We start from the raw sequence: 22,841 nt of genomic DNA, 5'->3' as shown, positions 1-22,841 counted from the left end.
GAGAAAGAGCATTCAGGATGGCTGAGAGTCTCAAGGAGATGCATCGGAACACACAAAAGCTCTATGCAAGGAGCATGTTACTTAACAAACTAGCCACTCCCCAGCCATCACTCATCAGGTGCTACCTGTAACATTATAGCTGAGTTTGCAGTTCCTGCTTTGGACTTGTTAGACAACTTAGAACCCACAAAACTCAGTAAAAGTCATCCTCCATCCTGAGAGGCTTCCGATGGAGGAAGACCTAAAATAATCGGAGGATACATGGATGACTGTATCAGCTAGATGTCATACCATAATCATATTGAATGAAGCAGGCACGTATGTTTCAGCTTATGTTCTGATGTAACACAACTTCAGGAACCAGCAGATTCTGTGGAAGCATTTTATTTTTAAAATCAGCAAAGATAGAAATCAGAAACAAATATATTCACAAGTGAACTGGTATCAAAGGACAAGTCTTTAAAAAAAGATGTGCAACAAGCATACAGTAATAAAATAGAATCAAAAGCATCTTAAGAGATAGGTACACCATATAAACAAGGTCATGAAATTTTACAGGTTGTCCAAGGCTGCTGTAGTAATTTTACCCAAGTCAGTATAATTTTCAAAAGACCTGAGCAGTGGTTTTTATTCACAAATCATTCTGAACTCTTAATTGGGGTGGTATTAATGATTAGTTTCTACAAATAGTTTTCCTTGTGACTAAGACATCCTTTTGCTAAAAAGAGAAAAAGATCCTTTGTCTTGTCTTCGAACTACCACATCAACACTTGAAATCAGACTCAAAAAGTTATCCCCATACTTCAAAACCAGTTTTCATAACAACTCTAAAAATCTAGGCACATTGACTGGCAGTTCATTGGTATAAAAATAGACAATTTACACACCCAACTTGACTGCATAACTGAAAACAGGTCACAGTAATTTCCTCGGCCCAATTAGGACACATATTTTGAAGCAGAATAATGGCAAGAGTTAAGGAGCTTTCAAATTACACCCACTGCTCAATTAGAAAAGGTAGATTAATACCCCACACCTAGTTCAGTCCAACATTACTTGCAAGTGCCAACCTATCAGATAGAATGAAACTACTTCCAAAACTTGGTATCACTGCATTTCTTGCACCTGACTTCACTGCAGAATGAATTGCAAGTCATCTGGATATTCTGTGTTCCTAACTACCTACACCCTTAATAAACTCTGCTCCTTGGGATAAACGCTACCAGAAGTCTTAATCATTTATTCAGTGGGTTCCATAGTATTCAAGGTCAACATGGGTACCATTGCATTTTTCAGTATCTGAGGTGCAACTAAAAAAAAATCCACACTATCATGTCTTGCACTTCCCAACTATGTCCTTTCATCCTTCCAGGAGATTTAGCAATAAAACTTGGCTTTATGCATATAGATTTCCAAACATGCTGATAGCTTGAAAACTGCCATCTCATATCACACCATCCCAAAATGCTAAACCTGTTATACGACAATTACTCTCTCATTTTCAGGTGGCAAGGTGTCAAGATTACTTCTGGGAACATAACAGATTACTAGAGAATCCAGGTGAGAGGGAAGGTACAGCAGTCTGATGCACCTGCAAGAGGATCTCCCACTGATTCTCCAGAGTGGACATTATACCATACCCTCTCCATTCAGAGTCAGCTGCAAGACAAATGAACAACAGCTCAGTCCCAGAGAACCCCTTTCATCACTGCACAGGCACATTAAATAATCTTAAATTGCCAAACAAAAACCTAATTTATACTCCTTCTGATGAGTACTAATCTCTGATTGCTCCAACTTCAGTGACAAAGTAGGTCAGGGTTGAGTGAGGTCATCTGTCACTTCACTAGAATCAAGACCAAATTTATAACCTGGATTTAATCATTTTAAGATACATCACTGTGGAAAAAATGAGGTTTCAATTCTTTAATCTTGTTACAGATGTTGTAACAATATTTTGGGGTATAAATTTAACGTAGAATACCATGTATGGCAAGAGTTAACTTGATCTGCAAAAATCTCCTGTTGATTTCCACTGACCCTGTCACTGGCCTCTCAGAGTAAGATTGCCCAATTAGTGCCAGTCATATTACAGGGAGTTTTGTGTTATGTACGTGTCCACTGGGAACTGACTTAACACCATCCCACCCCCACTCACCACCATACAGTTGTGAAGGGGCTCTCAGTCCACCAGTCTGAGCTGGATTGAAACCTATGTTTGAGAAACTGAAAAGGTCAATGTTCTGCTCGTTCTACTCCACTGCACAACTCAAAATGCCTTTCCTTTTGCATTCTGGAGGTCAGACAAGGTCAGATTTAGTGTCAGACATGATTGACACCCAATTGTCTCAGACTCTGTTCAAATTATTTTCCCGGGATCAAGGTCAAGCTTTGTATTTTTTTCTTCAGACTTTTCAATAAGGCAAAAACAGTCTGAGCAACTGTGAACACAGTTAAAATGTTTGACATGTAGTACTTTCTTCTTTGAAAACTGTAAGACCAAAAAAGGTTTACAAACATCCAAAAGTATTTAGAAGCTCTGCAGATTAGTGTTACAAACTACACTACTATATTGCAAGCTACAAAAGGAACATAGCTAAGCAAAAATTTACTTCAGCGAACTTTACTTAGCCAGTAGACTTCCCTGGGGAATAGGTCCAAGTAGTCAAAAGCTAAGTGGTGACAGAGCACTGCTAAGTTATTAACCACTAAGAGTACTCAATGCTCCAAGACTTAAAACTCACTAACGTCATTGTGCAGATTCAGTTTGAATGAAAGAATGCAGCCAACAGTTGCCAGAATTACTTTTATAATAAATGGGTGCTTGCAGATTCTGGTTTCCAGTCTGTACATGGCAGACTGGGGGGCGGGGGGGCAGGGAGAGAGTGGGGGAAGAGGAGTGCGGTGTGTGATGGAGGACTGAGATCTGGGAGGAAGGGTTGTAGGGTGGAGAAGAAGAAGAGACGAGACAGAAAATAGAAATGAGTATCATCAAGAGACCAGTTTAGCACCACTTTCCCCATATTGGTTTCAGAGTAAAAATTGTACAATCCTTTTTCAGTTGAATAAATACAATTATAAAAGATTCCACTTTCTACAGAAACATTCAACCTTTAATTACATGTGCAAAAACTTTAAAACAGTTATTTCTCCGTAAAACCAGTCTTCTCTTTCAATGTTTCCCTAATCAGCTATCCAGTGAGGTAATGCAATGGCCTCTTGCTGTTGTATCTACAGTAATTGGAGGGTGCAGGAGCTGGGCATGTGAACAGTGAAACTTTTATTGAAAAGCTTCTCAAAGGTAAAAATAAAAGTCTGAGTTGTCTGCATCAAGAACAAAAGCCACTCCTGAAATCAATCCATCTCAGAGCAGAACCATCTAAAAATTCATGGCAGACATAGCTCTTGAATGTTTCCACTGTTTTCATGAGTATTATAACACTTGTTTCTTATTTAAGGCATTGTTTCTTATTTAAGCCATTCCAACAAATGTCCGCACTGCATGAGAAGCATCCCAGTGCATTCAGAAAGTTAGTCTTCATAATGTTCATGACCTCCATTTTTCCACTCCCCTACTCTCTTTCCTTGAGGCATTTAACTTGCTTAATGATTGAGTTACTGACAGGAGCTCAGCAGTACTTGCTGGCAGGAGATGATGCCCAATTCACTCCCAAGCTTCCACACACAGACTGGACAGAAATGTTGCTGGACATGCGGCAAGAACCCCAGTCAGTTTTAACCTCAAGGCTCAGTATCAGAACATGACTTTAGAAGTGCATCTGCTGTGAACAGTCATATCCTGGAATTTCATTCAATAATATTGCACTATACCAGGTAGCAACCTTCCCGCTAATATAAATGGAGGTAGCTTCTCAGAAGCCAACATAACCAATTACTAGTCTTAACTGAGGTTTTGAAAGCTGAGAGTACTCTTAGGGTTAACAACATCACTTGTCCAAGTGCATCAACAAAAAATATCTTCATTTAGCACTATACAAATTTCAGAGGCTTCAGACAGCTGGGAGGTTACATCACCAGACAGGATCACCATCATACCACCACCTCATTTGTTTCTCTTTAGCACATCCTGAAGTTCATTTGAAATTTTTACTTAAAAGAAAAATAATCAGTGAATAAGAGTTTAATCACTATAGTATTTGTTTCCCCCACCCCCACCCTCCTGCTGTTGCGGTATATTTCATGGATAAAGCACATCACAAAGCATCCAACTTTCAGGTGGAACCAGGGTCCTCAAGAGTTTGTGGAATGGTAGCCCAGAGACGAAGTAGGGTAAATACTTGGTGCAGTATTGACACCCAGGAGAAATGGTCCATTGCCTTGGTCCCACTAGAAAAGAACACAAATAAATAAAATGAGGATGTGTCTCCTCCATACAGGCATAAGGAAAAGTGTCCTTGGTAATCATTAGCGTACAATACATACACTTCAGCTTTCCACCAGTCTCAGTCAATATTAAGGAGATATAAGGCTGCCAACTGCTCTACCACACGTTAAATAAATTTCACTGAATAGAAAGGCAAGGGCCAAGAATCTTAATTTTGCATACAGCATTTTTTGGCCATGTGAAATGGAATACAGTGTCTCCATCATAACCACGCAGATTCTGGAAATCTAGCTCCAAAAGCATGAAATGTTCTGATATTTCTGCTTAAAAGTCTCCCTCTTGGTCTCATCTTCTGTTCGAGAGTCTGAAACCTTGGAGGGAATGGTATTACTTTTAGACTAGTAACCATCGCACCAACAACAGCGGGCTTCGACAACCTGATATGTGCACAAATCAACAGAAAGTTTATCCATATAGCCCAAATTAGTTAAAGACACAATCTCTGAAAGGGAAAGAACTTCGATGTCCACATTTGGTTGCACTAATGAAACATTTCAACCCACATCAGCAATCCTTAGATCATCCTTAAGATCACCCATTCAGAACCAAGTTAGGCCGTGAAAACCTCGGGAGTCCTTCTATTTAAGAATCAGAATCAGGATCATTATTGTTAACATCTCATAAATTTTTTTCTGAGGCAGTAGTATGGTGCAGAAGAATAAGAAATGCCCCCAGTAACATCCAAAATAAATTTGAGCCTAATGGGCAAAGGTGAATGACAGCGCCAACGATTCCCTGGCTCATTCAGCCCACTATCCCAATTAAAATGCTACATAATGAAAAGTTATCTTTTGACAAGGTTGTTAAGATCCAGGGAAAACACCAATTCAAACTGCTGTAACTGTCCACAACTGTGAACATTGTAGCCGGTTGCTGATTAGAGTAGCTTTTTCGATGTGACAGTAATGACTTGGTGTTATTCCAACACTTCACACTGCAGAATGTATCTCTCCCAAAAAGGCCCATAGACTGAGACCATGGTTTTGCTTTCCAAGGGAGTTTCACACTCCAATATGAAAATGATGGGTTAACTCTACTAAAGGCCTTCAGTTCATGGAAGATGCTAGTGCTCTGTTCCATGTTTTTAGATTCCAGTCCTCAGATTGGACAAAACAGAAGATGCAATATCACCCAATTAAACAGAAAGCATTATCCAAGACGTAGAGGAGTCTTCAAAGAGTTTTGCACCCAAATAAAGTCAGACAGCCAATACCATAGTTGCAACAGCACATAAAAAACACTTCAAAATATTTTTGCCTAAAATTCACCACAAATTAGAATAGTTTCAAGGGGCTGTATGGCCAGTTCTGATGTTCCTCACTACACGCTGATCTACATTACAGAACGCCTTCAAATATCTGATGTCTCACAGGATGCACACGAATTGTTGCCATTGGGGGAAGACAGAAAACAGAAGAACAAGTTAAAAACGCAAAGTAATGATTACCACAAGCTGATGTCTGGAACTTCTTTTGCAAACAAATAAGCAATATAATATGCAGTTCCAGAAGTAGGGTCATGTGGAGCATACAAAGTGGTATGAGCCTGCTGAGCTAAGCTGAGCTGATTAGCCTGTTACCATGCTGTAAGTACCTTGCAAACCTATGAAAACATTGTACCCAAGTTAAGTACCAGTTGCAGAGACAATGAAGTCTTTCTGAACAGACTTTGTTCAAAAAAAAAGTTCTTGGAAACTAAATTATGTCAGGGGAGTGTACCTCAAGGTACAATTGAACAGAACTGCTGTCACTAGTCACAAGGATGCAAATCATATTAGTTCAGGAATTGGCAAATCCATGCACTTACATGTTGAATCAATCTTGACATTTGAATTACTGAAATAAATTTGTTTAAAAATCCAAAATAGACTATATAAGCACAGGCATGGAACTATGAGAAAAATAGTGGTGGATTGAGTGAGTCATTGTAGCACATTATATGAAATACTGAACAGCCAGCTGCAACTGAAGCCAAGTCCAAAGGAAACATGTAAAGAAATTAATGTCCTGCAGGTGTGGTAATTACATATAAATTGTATTTCCTGTCTGTGTGTTGAAAGGCAAAAAAAAATAATTTGCTGTACCTTGACAAAAGTAACTTTATAATAAAAGGTGTAGTCCCCATTTCTTTTCTCCCCTCCCCCTCACATAAGCTCCCTGCTGATTACCAGGGCACATTTATCACCTTGTCCAAACTGTAGCAGACATTGGATCTCATTCAGAATGCACATGCACAAGAAACAAAGAGACAGTGCATTGTGAGATGGAGGAAGGACTTCTCTGTCCTCGAAATAATCTTTAACGTCTGTAGGATGATGCTGAAGATGGCAAGAACTTTGCACCTGGTTTTTCAACAAAGTCTGCAGACGCTAGAAATCCAGAGCAACATGCAGAAAATGCTGGAGGCACTCAGCAGTTCAGTCACCATCTATGGAACGAAATAAACAGCTGATGTTTCATGCCGAGACTCTTCATCAGGACTGGAAAGGAAGGGAGAAGAGGCCAAAATAAGATGGGGGGAGGGGAAGAATACAAGATGACAGATGGTGGATAAAACCAGGTGAGGAAGAAGGTAGGTGGAAGGGGTAAGAGAGATTGTGATAGGTGGAAAAGGTAAAGGACTAAAGAAGAAATCTGGGGAAAAATTGAAAGAGGCGGGACATTAGAGTGAGGTAATAGGCAGGTGAGGAGAAGGGGTAATAGGGGAGCTGGAATAGAAAAAGACAGAAGAGGAAGCGTGAAGAAATTGCTGAAAGTTAAAGTAATCAACGTTCATACTATCAGGAGATCAACAGACGAAATACAAGTTGTTGCTCTTCCAACCTGCAAGAGGTTTCATTGTGGCAGTGGAGAACGCCAAGCACCAACATATCGGAATGGGCATGGGAAATACAGTTAAAATGCGTGGGCACTGGGAAATCCTCTCTGTTGTGGATGGAATGAAGGTGCTTGACGAAGCTGTCTTCCAAATTATGTCGGGCTGTTATAAGAGGCCCCACCAGGAATACTGGAGACCATAGGTGACCATGAGACCATAAGGCATAGGAGCAGAAGTAGGCCATTTGGCCCATCAAGTTTACTCCCCATTTCATCACAGCTGATCCATTTCCCTATCAACCCTATTCTCCTACCTACTTCCCCATAACCTTTCATGCCCTGACTAATCAAGAACCTATCAACTTCCACCTTAAATACCTGGCCTCCAAAAGTTGTCTGTGGCAAGAAATTCCACAGATTCACCACCATCTAACTAAAGAAATACTTCCTCATCTCTGTTCTAAATGGGCAACCCTCTATTCTAAGGCTGTGCCCTCTGGTCCTAAATTCCCCCGACCAAAGGAAACATTCTCTCCACATCCACTGTATAAGCCAGGGGTTGGCAACCTTTTTGCCTCTGTGGGCCGGATCACATATTAATGAGTGGACGGTGGGCCAGACAAATGCCGTACAAAATTTGAAATATGGGAATTATCCATTTAAATACATCTAGTTATGTTTTGCCTCAAATTAATGAATAACGCATGCTAGAAAATCATTCATGCTTAAACAAGGATGCCAATTAGTAATCAAAGAACTCAGTTTAGTTGCAATTTATTTCAATCAAGGCATCTTTTGAATCTATTAAAAGGACACAAAGAATCTTTAAATATGAAGCCTATGAACATGATACATTGAATGGTGATAAATTAAGTATAATAAAAAAGAAAATTTTAATGCAAATAGTCGATAAATCAATGTGAAACTTGGCGCTGTTTGTTGCTTGAAAGCTTCTCAATATTGGGTGTCAGACTTGATGCCAAGAGCAAGACATTATCCAGATAGGCATCAGTCAATCTTGTTCTCAAATGGTTCTTGGTATGTTTCATTTTGAAAATAATTGCTCACACAGATAAGTACTGCCAAACAATGATGCCATCTTTTTTGCATGGTCCACTAAGTTAGGATACTTCCCACTTGGATGAATACATTTTCTATAAGAGTCAAGCACTGACCCATCTTCAGAATGAAATTTCGATCTCAATATGTCATCACACTGCATCTCAATCAATTCCATTTGAAAAATTTCTGATGCAGTGTCCACTTCCACATGAAATGGAGTAGAAAACAGCTTGAACTCATTTGCATGCAAGCGAAAATCAGCAAAACGAGATGAAAACACTTTTCTCAATTCTTGGACCATATTCAAAAATTGCCTGGATCTTGAGCTTTACTTTTTTTGAAAAGTGGAAAAATGTGCAATTTCCTTTTTGAAGCTGGTACTCCCACAAGTGTAGCTTTCTTTCCACTATGGCGGGCCTCGTAATGTCGCCTGGTATTTGCCACCTTCTTCACAGCAACATTTTCTAGGCAAATGAGACAAACTGGTTTCCCAGCTTGCTCGCAATCAGTGGCTACCTTCATTGCCATTGGAATTTTTTTCATTGATTTTATTTCGAAACGCGAGCTATTCAACAAGTATCATAGCACATGTAAATATCTGGATATTTAGCATGGATTTCTTGTTAAAACATAGTGACTCTGTTTCAGTTTACAAATTTGAACGATCCCATCTGAAAACGTGCACGTGCACGGAGAGTATCTAATACATATTAATAAGGTAGTCTGCCTTCTCGTCATTCGTATATACCAGTGTTTGGTTTGGAACAAAACAGAACCTGGGGCCAGTGTAACAAGACGCCATGCATTTCCATCAGCGTGGTCGCATGAAACAGTAAGAATAAGGAAAAAAATCGCTTGCAGGCCAGATAAGCGTAGTATCCCTATATTTGCAAAATAGGCAACCAGGGCTGCCTACCCCTGGTCTAAGCCTTTCAACATTCGATAGGTTTCAAAGAGATCCCTCCTCATTCTTCTGAATACCAGCAAGTAGTGACCCAGAGCTATCAATCGCACCTCATATGATAAGTCTTTCATTCCTGGAACCATTTTCATGAATCTCCTCCAAACCCTTTTCAATGTCAGCACATCTTTTTTAAAAAAATAAAGGGGCCCAAAACTACTTGCAATATTTCAAGCGGGGCCTTACCAGTGCCTGAAAAGCCTCTGCATTACATCCTTTTATGTTCTAGTCCTCTCAAAAATGAATGCCAACATTGCATCTGCTTTCCTCATCACTGACTCACCCTGCAAATTAACTTTTAGGGAATCCTGCATGAGGACTCTCAATCCCTTTGCATCTTGGAATTTTGCATTTTCTCTCCACTTGGGAAATAGTCTATGCATTTATTCCTTCTACCAAAGTGCATGACCATACACTTCCTGTCACTGTATTCCATCTGCCACTTCTTTGTCCATTCTCATCTGTCTAGTTCCTTCTGCAGCCTCCCTGCTTCAACACTACCTGCTCCTCTTCCTATCATCACATTGTCCTCAAACATGACCAAAACGCAATCAAATTTGTCATCAAAAAACAAGAGAAAATCTACAGATGATAGAAATCCAAGCAACACACACAAAATGCTGGAGGAACTTAGCAAGCCAGGCAGCATCTATGAAAAAAAGTAGTTGACATTTCGGGCCAAAACCCTTCAGCAGGATTACTCTGTCATCCAAATCATTGACATATAATGTAAAAATAATCAGTCCCAACACAGACCCCAACGGAACACCACTAGTCACCGGCAGGCAACCAGAAAAGGCTCCCTTTATTCCAACTCTACCTCCTGCCAATCAGCCAATGTACTATCCATGCTAGTATCTTTCCTGCAATACCATGGGGTCTTATCTTTTTAAGCAGTCTCATGTGTGGCACCTTGTCAAAGGCCCTCTGATAATCCAAATACACAACATCCAGTGATTCCCCTTTGTCTATACTGCTTTTTATTTCTTCAAAAAGTTCCAACAGATTTGTCAGGCAAGATCTTCCCTTAAGGAAATCATGCTGACTTTGGCCTACTTTATCATCAGCCTCCAAATACCCTGAAACAACATCCCTAACAACAGACTCCAACATCTTCCCAACCAGTGATGTCAGGATAACTGGCCTATAATTTCCTTTATTCTGCCTCCTTTCCATCTTGAAGAGTGGAGTGACATTTGCAATTTTCCAGTCCTCTGGAAGAGGAGATATAAACGGCATGGAAAAAAGGCAACGTTACAATAGTTATGGGGGAATTTCAATATGCAGGTAGATTGAGGAAAATCAGGCTGGTGTTAATTCCGATTTAAGATAGCACTGGTGAATCTCAGTAACTTCTGGTTGGTGGCCAATGAAACAAAGAAAACAACTAAATAGTTATTTAATCACATTTTATCTGGTAAACAATCATCCCAAGCAATAGTCTGTAACTTCCCCTTGGATTTGGGAGACAATTTGATATAGCAGAACCAAGGCTAGACAAGGCAACAGACCTGTTGTCAAAAGCGAGGGAAACCCTCGAATTGGAAAGGTTGGGTACAGGCCGAACTGAGGCAGCTGGGTCCAGGCCCCAGAGCATATCGAAGCAACTGAACCCCAAGTTTGGATGATGAATTAAGTGCTGGCCAAATTGAAAAGGTCAGGGTGTCGGGGTCCGAGATGAGGGATGGGCCAGTTCAGTTCACTGCTCCACATTGTTTACTCGGCTCTGCGCTGAACTATAGGTCTCGGACTCTCTTTGTGGACTTCAGTTCAGAACTCTAATTGTTTGCATATCTTATTTTTTTCTTTCTCTGCACATTAGGTGCTCAACAGTCTTTTTTCTTAATGGGTTCTTTTGATTCATGGCTGCCTATTAGGAGACTAATCTCAAGGTTGTATAATGTACACGTACTTTGATAATAAGTGTACTATGAGCTTTGATTGCAAGAGGGGGAATTTGGATTTTTAGAGCAAATCATTGATGAGCCCACAAGGGAAACAGCTATTCTGGATTGGATGTTGTGCAATGAACTGAAATTGATTAGAAAGCTTAAGGTAAAGGAACTTGGGGATCTGTGATCACAATGATGGAATTCACCCTGCAATTTGAGAGGGAGAAGCGAAAGTCAAATGTATCAGGGAATTACAGAGGCATGACAGAGGAGCTGACAAAAGTTGATTGCAAGGGGACACCAGCAGGGATGAGGACACAGCAGCAATGGCTGAAATTTCTGGGAGCAATTCAGAATGTGCAGGATGTATTCATCCCAAATAAGTAGCAGTTTTCTAAAGGCAGCAAGACGCAACCATGGTTGACAAGGGAAGTCAAAGCCAACATAAACCCAAAGAGAAGACATGTAATAGAGCAAAAACTAGTGGGAAGTTCGAGCATTGGGAAGCTTTTAAAAGCCAACAAAAGGCAACTAAAAAAAGTAATAAAGGGGAAAAAGATGGAGGACAAAGGTAAGCTCACCAATAATATTAAAAAGAATACAATAACGTTCTTCGGATACATAAAGAATAAAGGAAAGACGAGAATAGATTTCGGACCACTGGAAAATGAAGCTGGAGAGATAGTAATGGGGAACAAAGAAGTGGCAGATGAAATCAGTAAGTATTTTGCATCAGCGTTCACTGGGCGGACAAAAGCAGTGTGCCAGAAGATGGACTGTGTCAGGTGACAGAGGTGCATGAAGTTGCCATTACTAGGGAGAAGGTGCTTGGGAAACTGAAACATTCGAGGCAGATAAACAAGACTTTAAACTAGAATGGTTGGGGGGTGGGAATCAAATTGAAGAGACTAGGAGAGAGGAAGTTAGTTCACAAATAAAGAAAGCTAGTAGACAGTTTGTGAAGGAGGATAGGCAGGTGACAGAGAAGGGGAGCGCTCAAACTGAAGGTGTAGGGAAGAAGGAAGAAAAAGATAATAAAGGTTGTTTGCATCATTAGGGATAAACAGAGAGTAAGAGGTGGAGAGTTTCTTAAATACATCTATTTTAATGCTAGGAGCATTGTAGAAAGGTGGATGAGCTTAGAGCATGGATTGATACCTGGAAATATGATGTTGTAGCTATTAGTGAAACATGGTTGCAGGAGGGGTGTGATTGGCAACTAAATATTCCTGGATTTTGTTGCTTCAGGCGTGATAGAATCGGAGGGGCAAGAAGGGGAGGTGTTGCATTGCTTGTCAGAGAAAATATTACGGCGGTGCTTTGGCAGGATAGATTAGAGGGCTCATCTAGGGAGGCTACTTGGGTGGAATTGAGGAGTGGGAAAGGTGTAGTAACACTTATAGGGGTGTATTATAGACCACCTAATGGGGAACGAGAATTGGAGGAGTAAATTTGTAAGGAAATAGCAGATATTTGTAATAAACACAAGGTTGTGATTGTGGGAGATTTTAATTTTCGACACATAGACTGGAATCTCATTCTGTAAAAGGGCTAGATGGTTTGGAGTTTATAAAATGTGGGCAGGATAGTCTTTTGCAGCAATACATAGAGGTACCAACTAGAGAAGGGGCAATGTTGGATCTTCTGTTAGGGAATGAGATAGGTCAGGTGACGGAGGTATGTGTTGGGGAGCACTTCGGGTCCAGTGATCACAATGCCATTAGTTTCAAGATAATTATGGAGAAGGATACGACTGGACCCAGGGTTGAGCTTTTTGATTGGAGAAAGGCTAACTTTGAGGAGAAGTGAAAGGATTTAGAAGGAGTGGATTGGGACAATTTGTTTTATGGGAAGGATGTAATAGAGAAATGGAAGTCATTTAAAGGCAAAATTTTGAGGGTACAGTATCTTCATGTTCCTGTCAGATTGAAAGGAAAGGTTAAAAGTTTGAAAGAGCCATGGTTTTCAAGGGATATTGGAAACTTGGTTCGGAAAAAGAGAGAGCTCTACAATAAATATAGGAAGCATGGAGTAAATGAGGTGCTTGAGGAATATAAAGAATGTAAAAAGAATCTTAAGAAAGAGATTAGAAAAGCTAAAAGATATGAGGTTGCTTTGGCAAGTAAGGTGAAAATAAATCCAAAGGGTTTCTACAGTTATATTAATAGCAAAAGGATAGTGAGGGATAAAATTGGTCCCTTAGAAAATCGGAGTGGACAGCTACGTGCAAAGCCAAAAGAGATGGGGGAGATTTTGAACAATTTCTTTTCTTCGGTATTCACTAAGGAGAAGGGCATTGAATTGCGTAAGGTAAGGGAAACAAGTAGGGTAGTTATGGAAACTATGGTGATTAAAGAAGACGAAGTACTGGCGCGTTTAAGGCATATAAAAGTAGATAAGTCTCTGGGTCCTGACGGGATATTCCCTAGGGCCTTGAGGGAAGTTAGTGTAGAAATAGCAGGGGCTCTAACAGAAATATTTCAAATGTCATTAGAAACGGGGATGGTGCCAGAGGATAGGCGTATTGCTCATGTGGTTCCATTGTTTAAAAAGGGTTCTAAGAGTAAACCTAGCAATTATCGGCCTGTAAGTTTGACGTCAGTGGTGGGTAAATTGATGGAAAGTATTCTTAGAGATGGTATATATAATTATCTGGATAGACAGGGTCTGATTAGGAACAGTCAACATGGATTTGTATGTGGAAGGTCATGTTTGACAAATCTTATTTAATTTTTTGAAGAGCTTACTAGGAAAATTGACGAGGGTAAAGCAGTGGATGTTGTCTATATGGACTTCAGTAAGGCCTTTGACAAGGTTTCACATGGAAGGTTAGTTAGGAAGGTTCAATCGTTAGGTATTAATATTGAAGTAGGAAAATGGATTCAGCAGTGGCTGGATGGGAGATGCCAGAGAGTAGTGGTAGATAACTGTCAGGTTGGAGGCCGGTGACTAGTGGTGTCCCTCAGGGATCTGTACTGGGTCCAATGTAGTTTGTCATATACATTAATGATCTGGATGATGGGGTGGTAAATTGGATTAGTAAGTATGCAGATGATACTAAGATATGTGGCGTTGTGGATAATGAAGTAGGTTTTCAAAGCTTGCAGAGAGATTTGGGCCAGTTAGAAGAGTGGGCTGAAAGACGGCAGATGGAGTTTAATGCTGATAAGTGTGAGGTGCTACATTTTGGTTGGACTAATCAAAATAGGACATACATGATAAATGGTAGGGCATTGAGGAATGCAGTAGAACAGAGAGATCTAAGAATAATGGTGCATAGTTCCCTGAAGGCGGAATCTCATGTGGATGGGGTGGTGAAGAAAGCTTTTGGTATGCTGGCCTTTATAAATCAGAGCATTGAGTATAGGAGTTGGGATGTAATGTTAAAATTGTACAAGGCATTGGTGAGGCCAAATTTGGAGAATTGTGTATAGTGCTGGTCACCGAATTATAGGAAAGATGTCAACAAAATAGAGAGAGTACAGAGGAGATTTATTAGAATGTTACCTGGGTTTCAGCACCTAAGTTACAGAGAAAGGTTGAACAAATTAGGTCTTTATTCTTTGGAGCGTAGAAGGTTGAGGGGGGACTTGATAGAGTTATTTAAAATTATGAGGGGTATAGATAGAGTTGACGTGGATACGCTTTTTCCACTGAGAGTAGGGGAGTTTCAAACAGAAGAACATGAGTTGAGAGTTAAGGGGCAAAAGTTTAGGGGTAACACAAGGGGTAACTTCTTTACTCAGAGAGTGGTAGCTGTGTGGAACGAGCTCCGAGTAAAAGTGGTAGAGGCAGGTTCAATTTTGTCATTTAAAACAAAAATTGGATAGGTATATGGACAGGAAAGGAATGGAGGGTTTTGGGCTGAGTGCAGGTAGATGGGACTAGGTGAGAGAAAGCGTTCGGCACAGACTCGAAGGGCCGAAATGGCCTGTTTCCGTGCTGTAATTGTTATATGGTTAAATCACCTGGACCAAATGATCTACACCCAGAGTTCTAAAGGAGATTGCTGATGAGATTGTGGAGGCATTAGTAATGATCTTTCAAGAATCAATAGCTTCTGGAATGGTTCCAGAATACTGGAAAATTGCAAATGTTACTCCACTCTTCAAGGAAGAAGAAGAAAGGAAATTATAGGTCATTTAATCTGACTTCAGTGGTTAAGAAGGTGTTGCAGTTGATTGTTAAGGATGTAGTTTTGGGGTACTTGGAAGCACATGATAAAATAAGCCAAAGTCAGCATGGTTTCCTTAAGGAAAAATCTTGCTTAAGAATCTGTTGGAATTTTTTGAAGAAATAAGCTGAATAGACAAAGGAGAATCACTGCATGTTTCATACTTAGATTTTCAGAAGGCCTTTGGGAAGCTGCAGCACGTGAGGCCGCTTAAGTTAGGAGCCCATGGTATTAAAGTAAAGATACTAACAGATAAGAGGGCTGGCTGATTGGCAGGAAGCAAAGAGTGGCAATAATGGGAGCCTTTTCTAATTGACTGCCGGTGACTTGTGATGTTCCACCGGGGTCTGCGTAGAGACTGGCTCTTTTTATGTTACATGTCAATGATTTGGACGAGGGAATTTATGGTTTTGCGACCATGTTTGCGGAAGATGTGATGACAGGAGGAGCAAGTACTTTTAAGGAAGCAGAAAGGCTGCAGAAGGACTTAGGCAGATGACGAGAATAAGCAAAGAAGTGGCAGATAGAATACAGGCGTTGGGAAGTATATGGTCATGTACTTTGGCAAAAGGAAAAAAAAGCATCGACTATTTTCTAAATGGAAAGAAAATTCAAAAGTTTAGTGCAAGGGAACTTAGGAGTCTTCATGCAGGATTCCCTGAAGGTTAATTTGCACGTTGAGTCTGTGATAATGAAAGCAATGGCAATGTTAGCATTCCTTTTGAAAGGACTAGAATATAAAAGCAAGGATTTAACAAGGCTTTATAAGATACTGGTAGGGATTCACAAGGCTTTATAAGATACTGGTAGGGATTCACTTAGAGTACTGTGAGCAGTTTTGGGATCCTTATCTAAGAAAAGATGTGCTTATATTGGAGAGGGTTCATAGGAGATTCATGAAAATGATTCTGGGAATGAAAGGGTTACCATACCAGGACTGAACAATGGCTCTGAGCCCGTATGCACAGGAACTCAGAAGAATGAAGCAAATCTCATTGAAACCTATTAAATGTGGAGAGGATGTTTCCAATGGTAGGGGAGTCCAGAACCAGAGGACACAACTCAGAATAGAAGGACATCCATTAAGAACAGAAATGAGGAGGAATTTCTTTAGACAGAGCAGTGAATCTGTGGAATTTGTTGCTACGGGCGGCCGTGCAAACCAAGTCATTGAGAATATTTAAGAAGGAGGTTGATAAATTCTTGATTAATCAGGGCATGAAGGGTTACAGGGAGAAGGCAGGAGATTGGGGCTGATAGGGTGAAATGGTGGAGCAGACTTGGTGAGCAAAATGGTCTAATTCTGTTCTGACATCTTACACTCTTGCGGTCAATGGAACTAATCCAGAATCAAGTGATTCTTGAAATATTATTATTAATGCTTCAACACAACAATCTCTTCAGATACCTCTTTTAGAACCCTGGGGTGTAGTCATCTGGATGAGATAGACATCTACTTTCAGACTTTTCAGTTGCCCAAGCACCTTCTCCCTAGTAATTGCAAGTGCACTCCCTTTTGCCACCCTGACATTCTCCAACTTCCTGCATACTGCTAGTGTCTCCCACTGTGAAAACTGATGCAAAATACTTGTGTAGTTCATCCAACTTTTTCTTGTCCCACATTGTTACCTCTCCAGCATTATTTTCCAGTGGTCCAGTATGTAGTCTTGTCTCTCTTCTACTCTTTATATATCTGAAAAAGATGTTTGGTATCCTCTGATTTTGTTAGCGAGCAAACCTTTATACTTCATCTTTCCCCTAGCCTCACCCATGGCTTTTTTAGTTGCCCCCTGTTGATTAAATTTCCCAATCCTCTAATGTACCGCTAATTTTTGCTCTATTCCCCCCCCCCACCACTGCAGAGTAAATTCTATCAAATTATGATCACTGGCTCCTAAGGATTCCTTTACCTTAAGCTCCCTGATCAAATCCGGTTCATTACACCCAATGAAGAATAACCTTTTCCCTAGTGGGCTTAACCACAAACTGCTTTAACTCTACCCACAAGGATTCTACATCTTCTAATCCTATGTCACCTCTTTCATTTTTTTTTTTACCAACAGAGCCACACCAACCCCTCTGTCTACCTGCCAGCTCTTTTGACACAAGTGTATCCTTGGATGTTAAGCTCTCAAATGCAATATTCCTTCAGCCACAAAGCAGTGATGCCAACGTCATACCTGCAAATCTCTAATGTTGCAACAAAATTGTCTACCTTATTCCTTATACTGCACGCATTCAAATATATCTTCTGACCTATATCCGTCACACTTTTCAATTTCACTGCAATTCATCCTATTAACTGCAATTTTGCCCCATCATATGCCTGTCCTTCCTAGCAGTCTCACTACACACTGCCTTTGCTTGTAAACCAATAGCCCTGTTACTCCAGCTCCCACCTCTCTGCCAAATTTGTTTAAATCCTCCCCTTAGTGTGCATGCGCCAGTCGTGCATGCAGCCTGGTACAGCTGTTCCAATCTATTTTTTTACTTTCTTCTTCTTACTTTTAATTTACGTTATTTTTTGTATTTTTTTCTCATGGTAACACATCGAAGCTGCACCCTCTCTAATATGCTGATAGACAGAGTTTTACTTGGGTTTTCTTTAGCGCTGGAAATGGTTACATCCCGACACGCGGAACAGAAGCAAGGTCGCATTGTGTATTCCACGGACCAGCAAATTCCGGCCGGCTTAGCTAACAGAGTGGCGGACACCCCTGCTGAAATCCGGAGGAAAACACACAGAGGATGCAGAGGGGGATCACAAAGCCGAGGAAAGAGGACCGGGTCGAGACAATAGAGACTTTTGGAAAAGAGGAGTTCGGTGGGTAATACTGTTCCGGCTGACCGGAAGTGCACCGAGAGCGGTAAGCGTGAAGGATTGCGGTGCTTACTGATCTGGCTAACAACGGATGGTGCAATCCGGGTGTATTACGATCGAGGAACCTGTTTGCAGACTGGATATTGAACTTTTTACTGTTGGACTTCAGCCACATTCCACCGTGATACAACACTTGGCGGCACAGGAGGTCGTTCCCGTCTGTGGCCATCGAACGTGCAGCTCCTCCCGTGGAGGGTCAGACACCCTGAGCCAATAGACTGGTCCTGGACTTATCTTCCATCTGGCATAGTTTTGCATTTTGTTGTTTGACTGTTGGGGCTTTTTGTATTGCTATATTTACGCTCTATTCTTGGTTGGTGCTGCTGTAACAAAACCAAATTTCCCTCGGGATTAATAAAGTATATCTATCTATCTAACAGCTCTAGTAATCCTGTCCGCAAGGATATTAGTCCATCTCAGGTTCAGGTTGTACCTTTCCCAGAAGAAATCACAAAGATCCAGAAATCTGAAACCCTGTCCCCTGCACCAGTTTCTCAGCTACTCATTCATCTGCCAAATCATCCTATTCTTACCCTCACTGACATGTAGCACAGGCAGTAATCCAGAGATTGCTACCCTACTTTTCAGATGTCTGCTAGCTCCCTAAATTCTCTCTTCAAGACCTCCTTGCTTTTCCTACCTATGTCATTGGGCCCAATATGTACCAAGACTTCTGACTGCTCATCCTTCTCCTTTAGAATGTTGTGGACCCGATTGAGACCATGACCGTGACACCTGTGAGGCAACATACTATCCGGGTGTCTCTGTCATGTCCACTGAATTTCCTCCAACTATGGAATCCCCTATCACTACTGCAGTCCTCTTCATCCCACCCCCGCCCTTCCCTCTGAGCCACAGTACCAGAGACCCGGTCGCTGCAGCTTCACTCCCTCACCCCGGTAGGTCGGCCCCATCAACAGTGTCTTCAAAACGGTACACTTATTATTAAGGAGAACTCTGTACTAGCTGCTCATTTCCTTTCGCTATCCTGACAGTCAGCCACTTAACTACCTCCTGCAACTTAAAGGTGACTTCTTCCCTGTAGCTCTTATCTATCATCTCCTCAGCTTCCTGTATGAGCCATTGATCTGCAGCTCCTCTTCCTTGACATGTTCTCTGAACAGCTGCCTTGGTGCACCTGGTGCAGATATGGTTATCCTGGATGCTGGAGGTCTCCCACAATTCCCACATCTCACATAAAGGACATAGTACAGCCCCTGGAGGCATGCTCAATGCTCTAACTATGCACTAACAGATGAAGAATGAAGAAACTTACCAAATACATCCCTTACCCAAGCCTGATGAGTCAAGGCCTCCCCGTTCTAACTGATCCACTCCTATAATAGGGCAGCAGACACCAACAGAATCAACATTCATTCGTCAGGCCAGTGATGTTGTGGGGATGGAACTGGACTCTCTGACGGTGGTGTCTGAAAAGAGGATGTTGTCCAAGTTGCATGCCATCTTGGACAATGTTTCCCATGCACTACATAATGTACTGGTTGGGCACAGGAGTACATTCAGCCAGAGACTCATTCCACCGAGATGCAACACATAGGAAGTCATTCCTGCCTGTGGCCATCAAACTTTACAACTCTTCCCTTGGAGGGTCAGACACCCTGAGCCAATAGGCTGGTCCTGGACTTATTTCCTGGCGTAATTTACATATTACTATTTAACTATTTATGGTTTTATTACTATTTATTATTTATGGTGCAACTGTAACTAAAACCAATTTCCCCCAGGATCAATAAAGTATGAGTACTACTACTACTACTACTACTAATGGCCCCTCTGCTTGTCCCTGCCTTACTTTTATTTGACCTCGCTAATGAATCATGACTGTGCCGCCGAAAAAAGCCAAAATTCCAATAGACTTGCAGGTGAAGCGTTGCCTCAACTAGGACTGTTTAGGGTCCTGAGTTGTGGTAAGGTAAGAGGTCAAGGGAGACTTTTCCCGCTTAGCTGTAACTGGTGTAGAATAGTGATGTTATGAATTTTGCAACTAACATTAAAGACCATGATGAAGGTATTAGTTAATGTGTTAAACTGCATAATTGAATCCAGTCTGCCAGTGATTTATCATGTGATAGGAAGAAATAATCATATGACAGGAATTTGTTTGATCACACATAAAAGGAGATTTGCCATGACGGACAGAACTTCACCCTTGGACTCCGATCGTGAACAATACTAAGGGCTGTTAAAACATAGATAGTGTTGAATCTTTTCCAAACAAAAGGTGTTGCCATGGCACTCGCATGGGTGCCAGCCATACCTGCCTTTTTGTCTGCTACATGGAACAGTCAATAGCATCACTCGCCAACTTTTTCTGTAGTACATCAACAACTGCACTGGTGATGCTTCCTGCACTTATGCAAAGCTCACTGACTTCATCAATTTTGCCTCCAACTCCCACCTTGCCCTCAAATTTACCTGGTCCATTTCCAACACCTCCTTCCCCTTTCACGACATCTGTCTCTATCTTTGGAGACAGCTTATCCACTGATATATTTTATAAACCCACTGATTCTCATAGCTACCTGGACGATATGTCTTCCCACCCTGCTACTTGTAAAAATGCCATGCTCTTCTCTCTATTCCATCATGTTTGCCACATCTGCTCTCAGGATGAAGTTTTTCACTCTAGAACGAATAACATGTCCTCCTCCTTCAAAGAAAGGGGCTTTCCTAACTCCACCCTCCATGCAGCCCTCTCCCCATTCGTCCACAACTCCACCAGCGGTAAGGTTCCTCTTGACCTCACCTACCACCCTACCAGCCTCCATGTCCAGCAGATAATTCTCTGTAACATCCACTCCCTCCAACAAGATCCCACCAAGCACATCATTCCCCCACTCCCCCATTTTCTGCTTTCCCCAGGGATTGCTCCCTATACAACTCCCTTGTCCATTCGTCTCTCCCCACTGACCCCTCTCCTGGCACTTATCCTTGCAAACTCGTAAGAGCTACACCCGCCCCTACACTTCCTCCCTCTCTACCATTCAGGGGCCAAACAGTTCTTCCAGGAGAAGCAATACTTCAGCTGCAAATCTGTTGGGGTCATCTACTGTACCCGGTGCTCTTGGTGTGGCCTCCTGTTTAATCGGTGAGACCCAACGCAGATTGGGAGACCGCTTCGCCGAGCACCTCCGCTCCGTCCCCCAGAAAAAGCGGGATTTCCTGTGGCCAGCATTTTAATTCTCCTTCTGACACATCAGTCCTTAGCCTCCTCTACTGCCACGATGAGGCTGAAGGAGCAACACCTTAAATTCCATCTGGATAGCCTCCAATCTGTTGGCATCAACATCGATTTCATGAACTCCTGGTAACGGCCCCTCTGTTTTATCTCAATGGTACCTGCGTACAAAGCCAATAAAAGACTGGGAGTGGCACGGTGAATTAAAGTCATAGGTAACTGGAAGATCAAGCTTATCATTGTAGAATGAACAGAGATGAATTATTTGGTCTCTATAAATTTCAGGACTCAGTTGTAGTTTGGAAAAGTGTTCTGCAAAACAAGTTGCAATTGGTTTCCTCAATGCAGATGAGACTACATGTACTGGGTGCAGCACATTAAACTGGAAGGAACGGCAAATTGCTGCTTTACTTCAAATGATGTTTCCTTTCCCTGAAGTGGAAAGGGGACAGACAAAAAAGCAAGTGAGAATGTGCTATGAGAAGGGAAGGATGAGCTAGAGAAGTGTGAAAGTTGTTCTTTCAGCATGTTGGAAGTGGTGGCGTCATGGCGACAAGTTAGAAGATGGTATGTCAAATACAGAGGCTGGTGGAGTGCAAATGAGAAAAAGAAGGTAAATTTTAAATGTCAGCCAATTTTCGCTGCATATGCTGCCAACTGCCCAATCCTTCCAGCAATTTGGCTAATTGTAATGATCAAGATATGTCATCTAAATATCTACTCACATAAATTTTATACCAGGTAAACATGTTATTTTGAAAGCCAAAGTAAATAATACTGCAAAGGCAGATTTTCAAAAGAAAAGCGCTTCTAATTCTGAACAAATTTCACACCATTATAAACCTACATCTGCAGCATGCTACCACCCACACTGGACCCCCTACAATTCGCCTACCGACACAACTGATCGACAGATGATGCAATAGCAACAGCTCTACACACTGTCCTTGCACATCTGGAGAAGGATGCTTACATAAGAATGCTATTCTTGGACCACAGTTCAGCATTCAACACCATAATTTCCTCCAGGCTCAACAAGAAGCGCAGAGACCTCAGCCTTCACCCTGCCATGTGTAGCTGAATTCTGGACTTCCTGTCAGATCACTGGCAGGTGGCATGAGTGGGCTTCCTCACCTCTGCCCCTCAGGGCTGTGTACTAAGCCTCTTCCTTTCTATATACCCATGACTGTGTCGCCACCCACAGCTCCAATCTGCTACTTAAATTTGCTGACGACACTACACTGATTGGCCTAATCTCAAACAGTAATGAGGCAACATACAGAGAAGAAGTCATCACCCTGACACAGTGGTGTCAAGAAAACATCCTCTTCCCTCGATGTCGCAACAACAAAGGAGCTAGTTGTGGACTACAGGAGGAATGGAGACAGGCTAGCCCCTATTGACATCAATGGATCTGGGGTTGAGAGGGCAAACAGCTTTAAGTTCCTCAG

The 22,841-nt window shown here is 41.6% G+C and overlaps 1 protein-coding gene across 2 annotated transcripts in view; it reads right to left on the bottom strand.

The window, feature by feature from the left end:
- Positions 1–368: 368 nt before the first annotated feature.
- The window catches only part of LOC140201792 (golgin subfamily A member 7-like), a 64,590-nt gene continuing 42,117 nt past the window's right edge, over positions 369–22,841 (bottom strand). The window contains exon 5 of one of the 2 annotated variants that reach the window (XM_072266481.1): positions 369–4,347. In XM_072266481.1, coding sequence (XP_072122582.1) covers positions 4,199–4,347 — 149 coding nt within the window. In that variant the 3' untranslated portion in view covers positions 369–4,198. The remainder of the gene's footprint in view (positions 4,348–22,841) is intronic. The other variant, XM_072266482.1, reaches the window with a different exon arrangement.

The sequence above is a fragment of the Mobula birostris genome, chromosome 8, assembly GCF_030028105.1.
Source record: "Mobula birostris isolate sMobBir1 chromosome 8, sMobBir1.hap1, whole genome shotgun sequence".
NCBI lineage: Eukaryota > Metazoa > Chordata > Chondrichthyes > Myliobatiformes > Myliobatidae > Mobula > Mobula birostris.
This window is presented reverse-complemented; position numbering and strand designations above follow the sequence as displayed.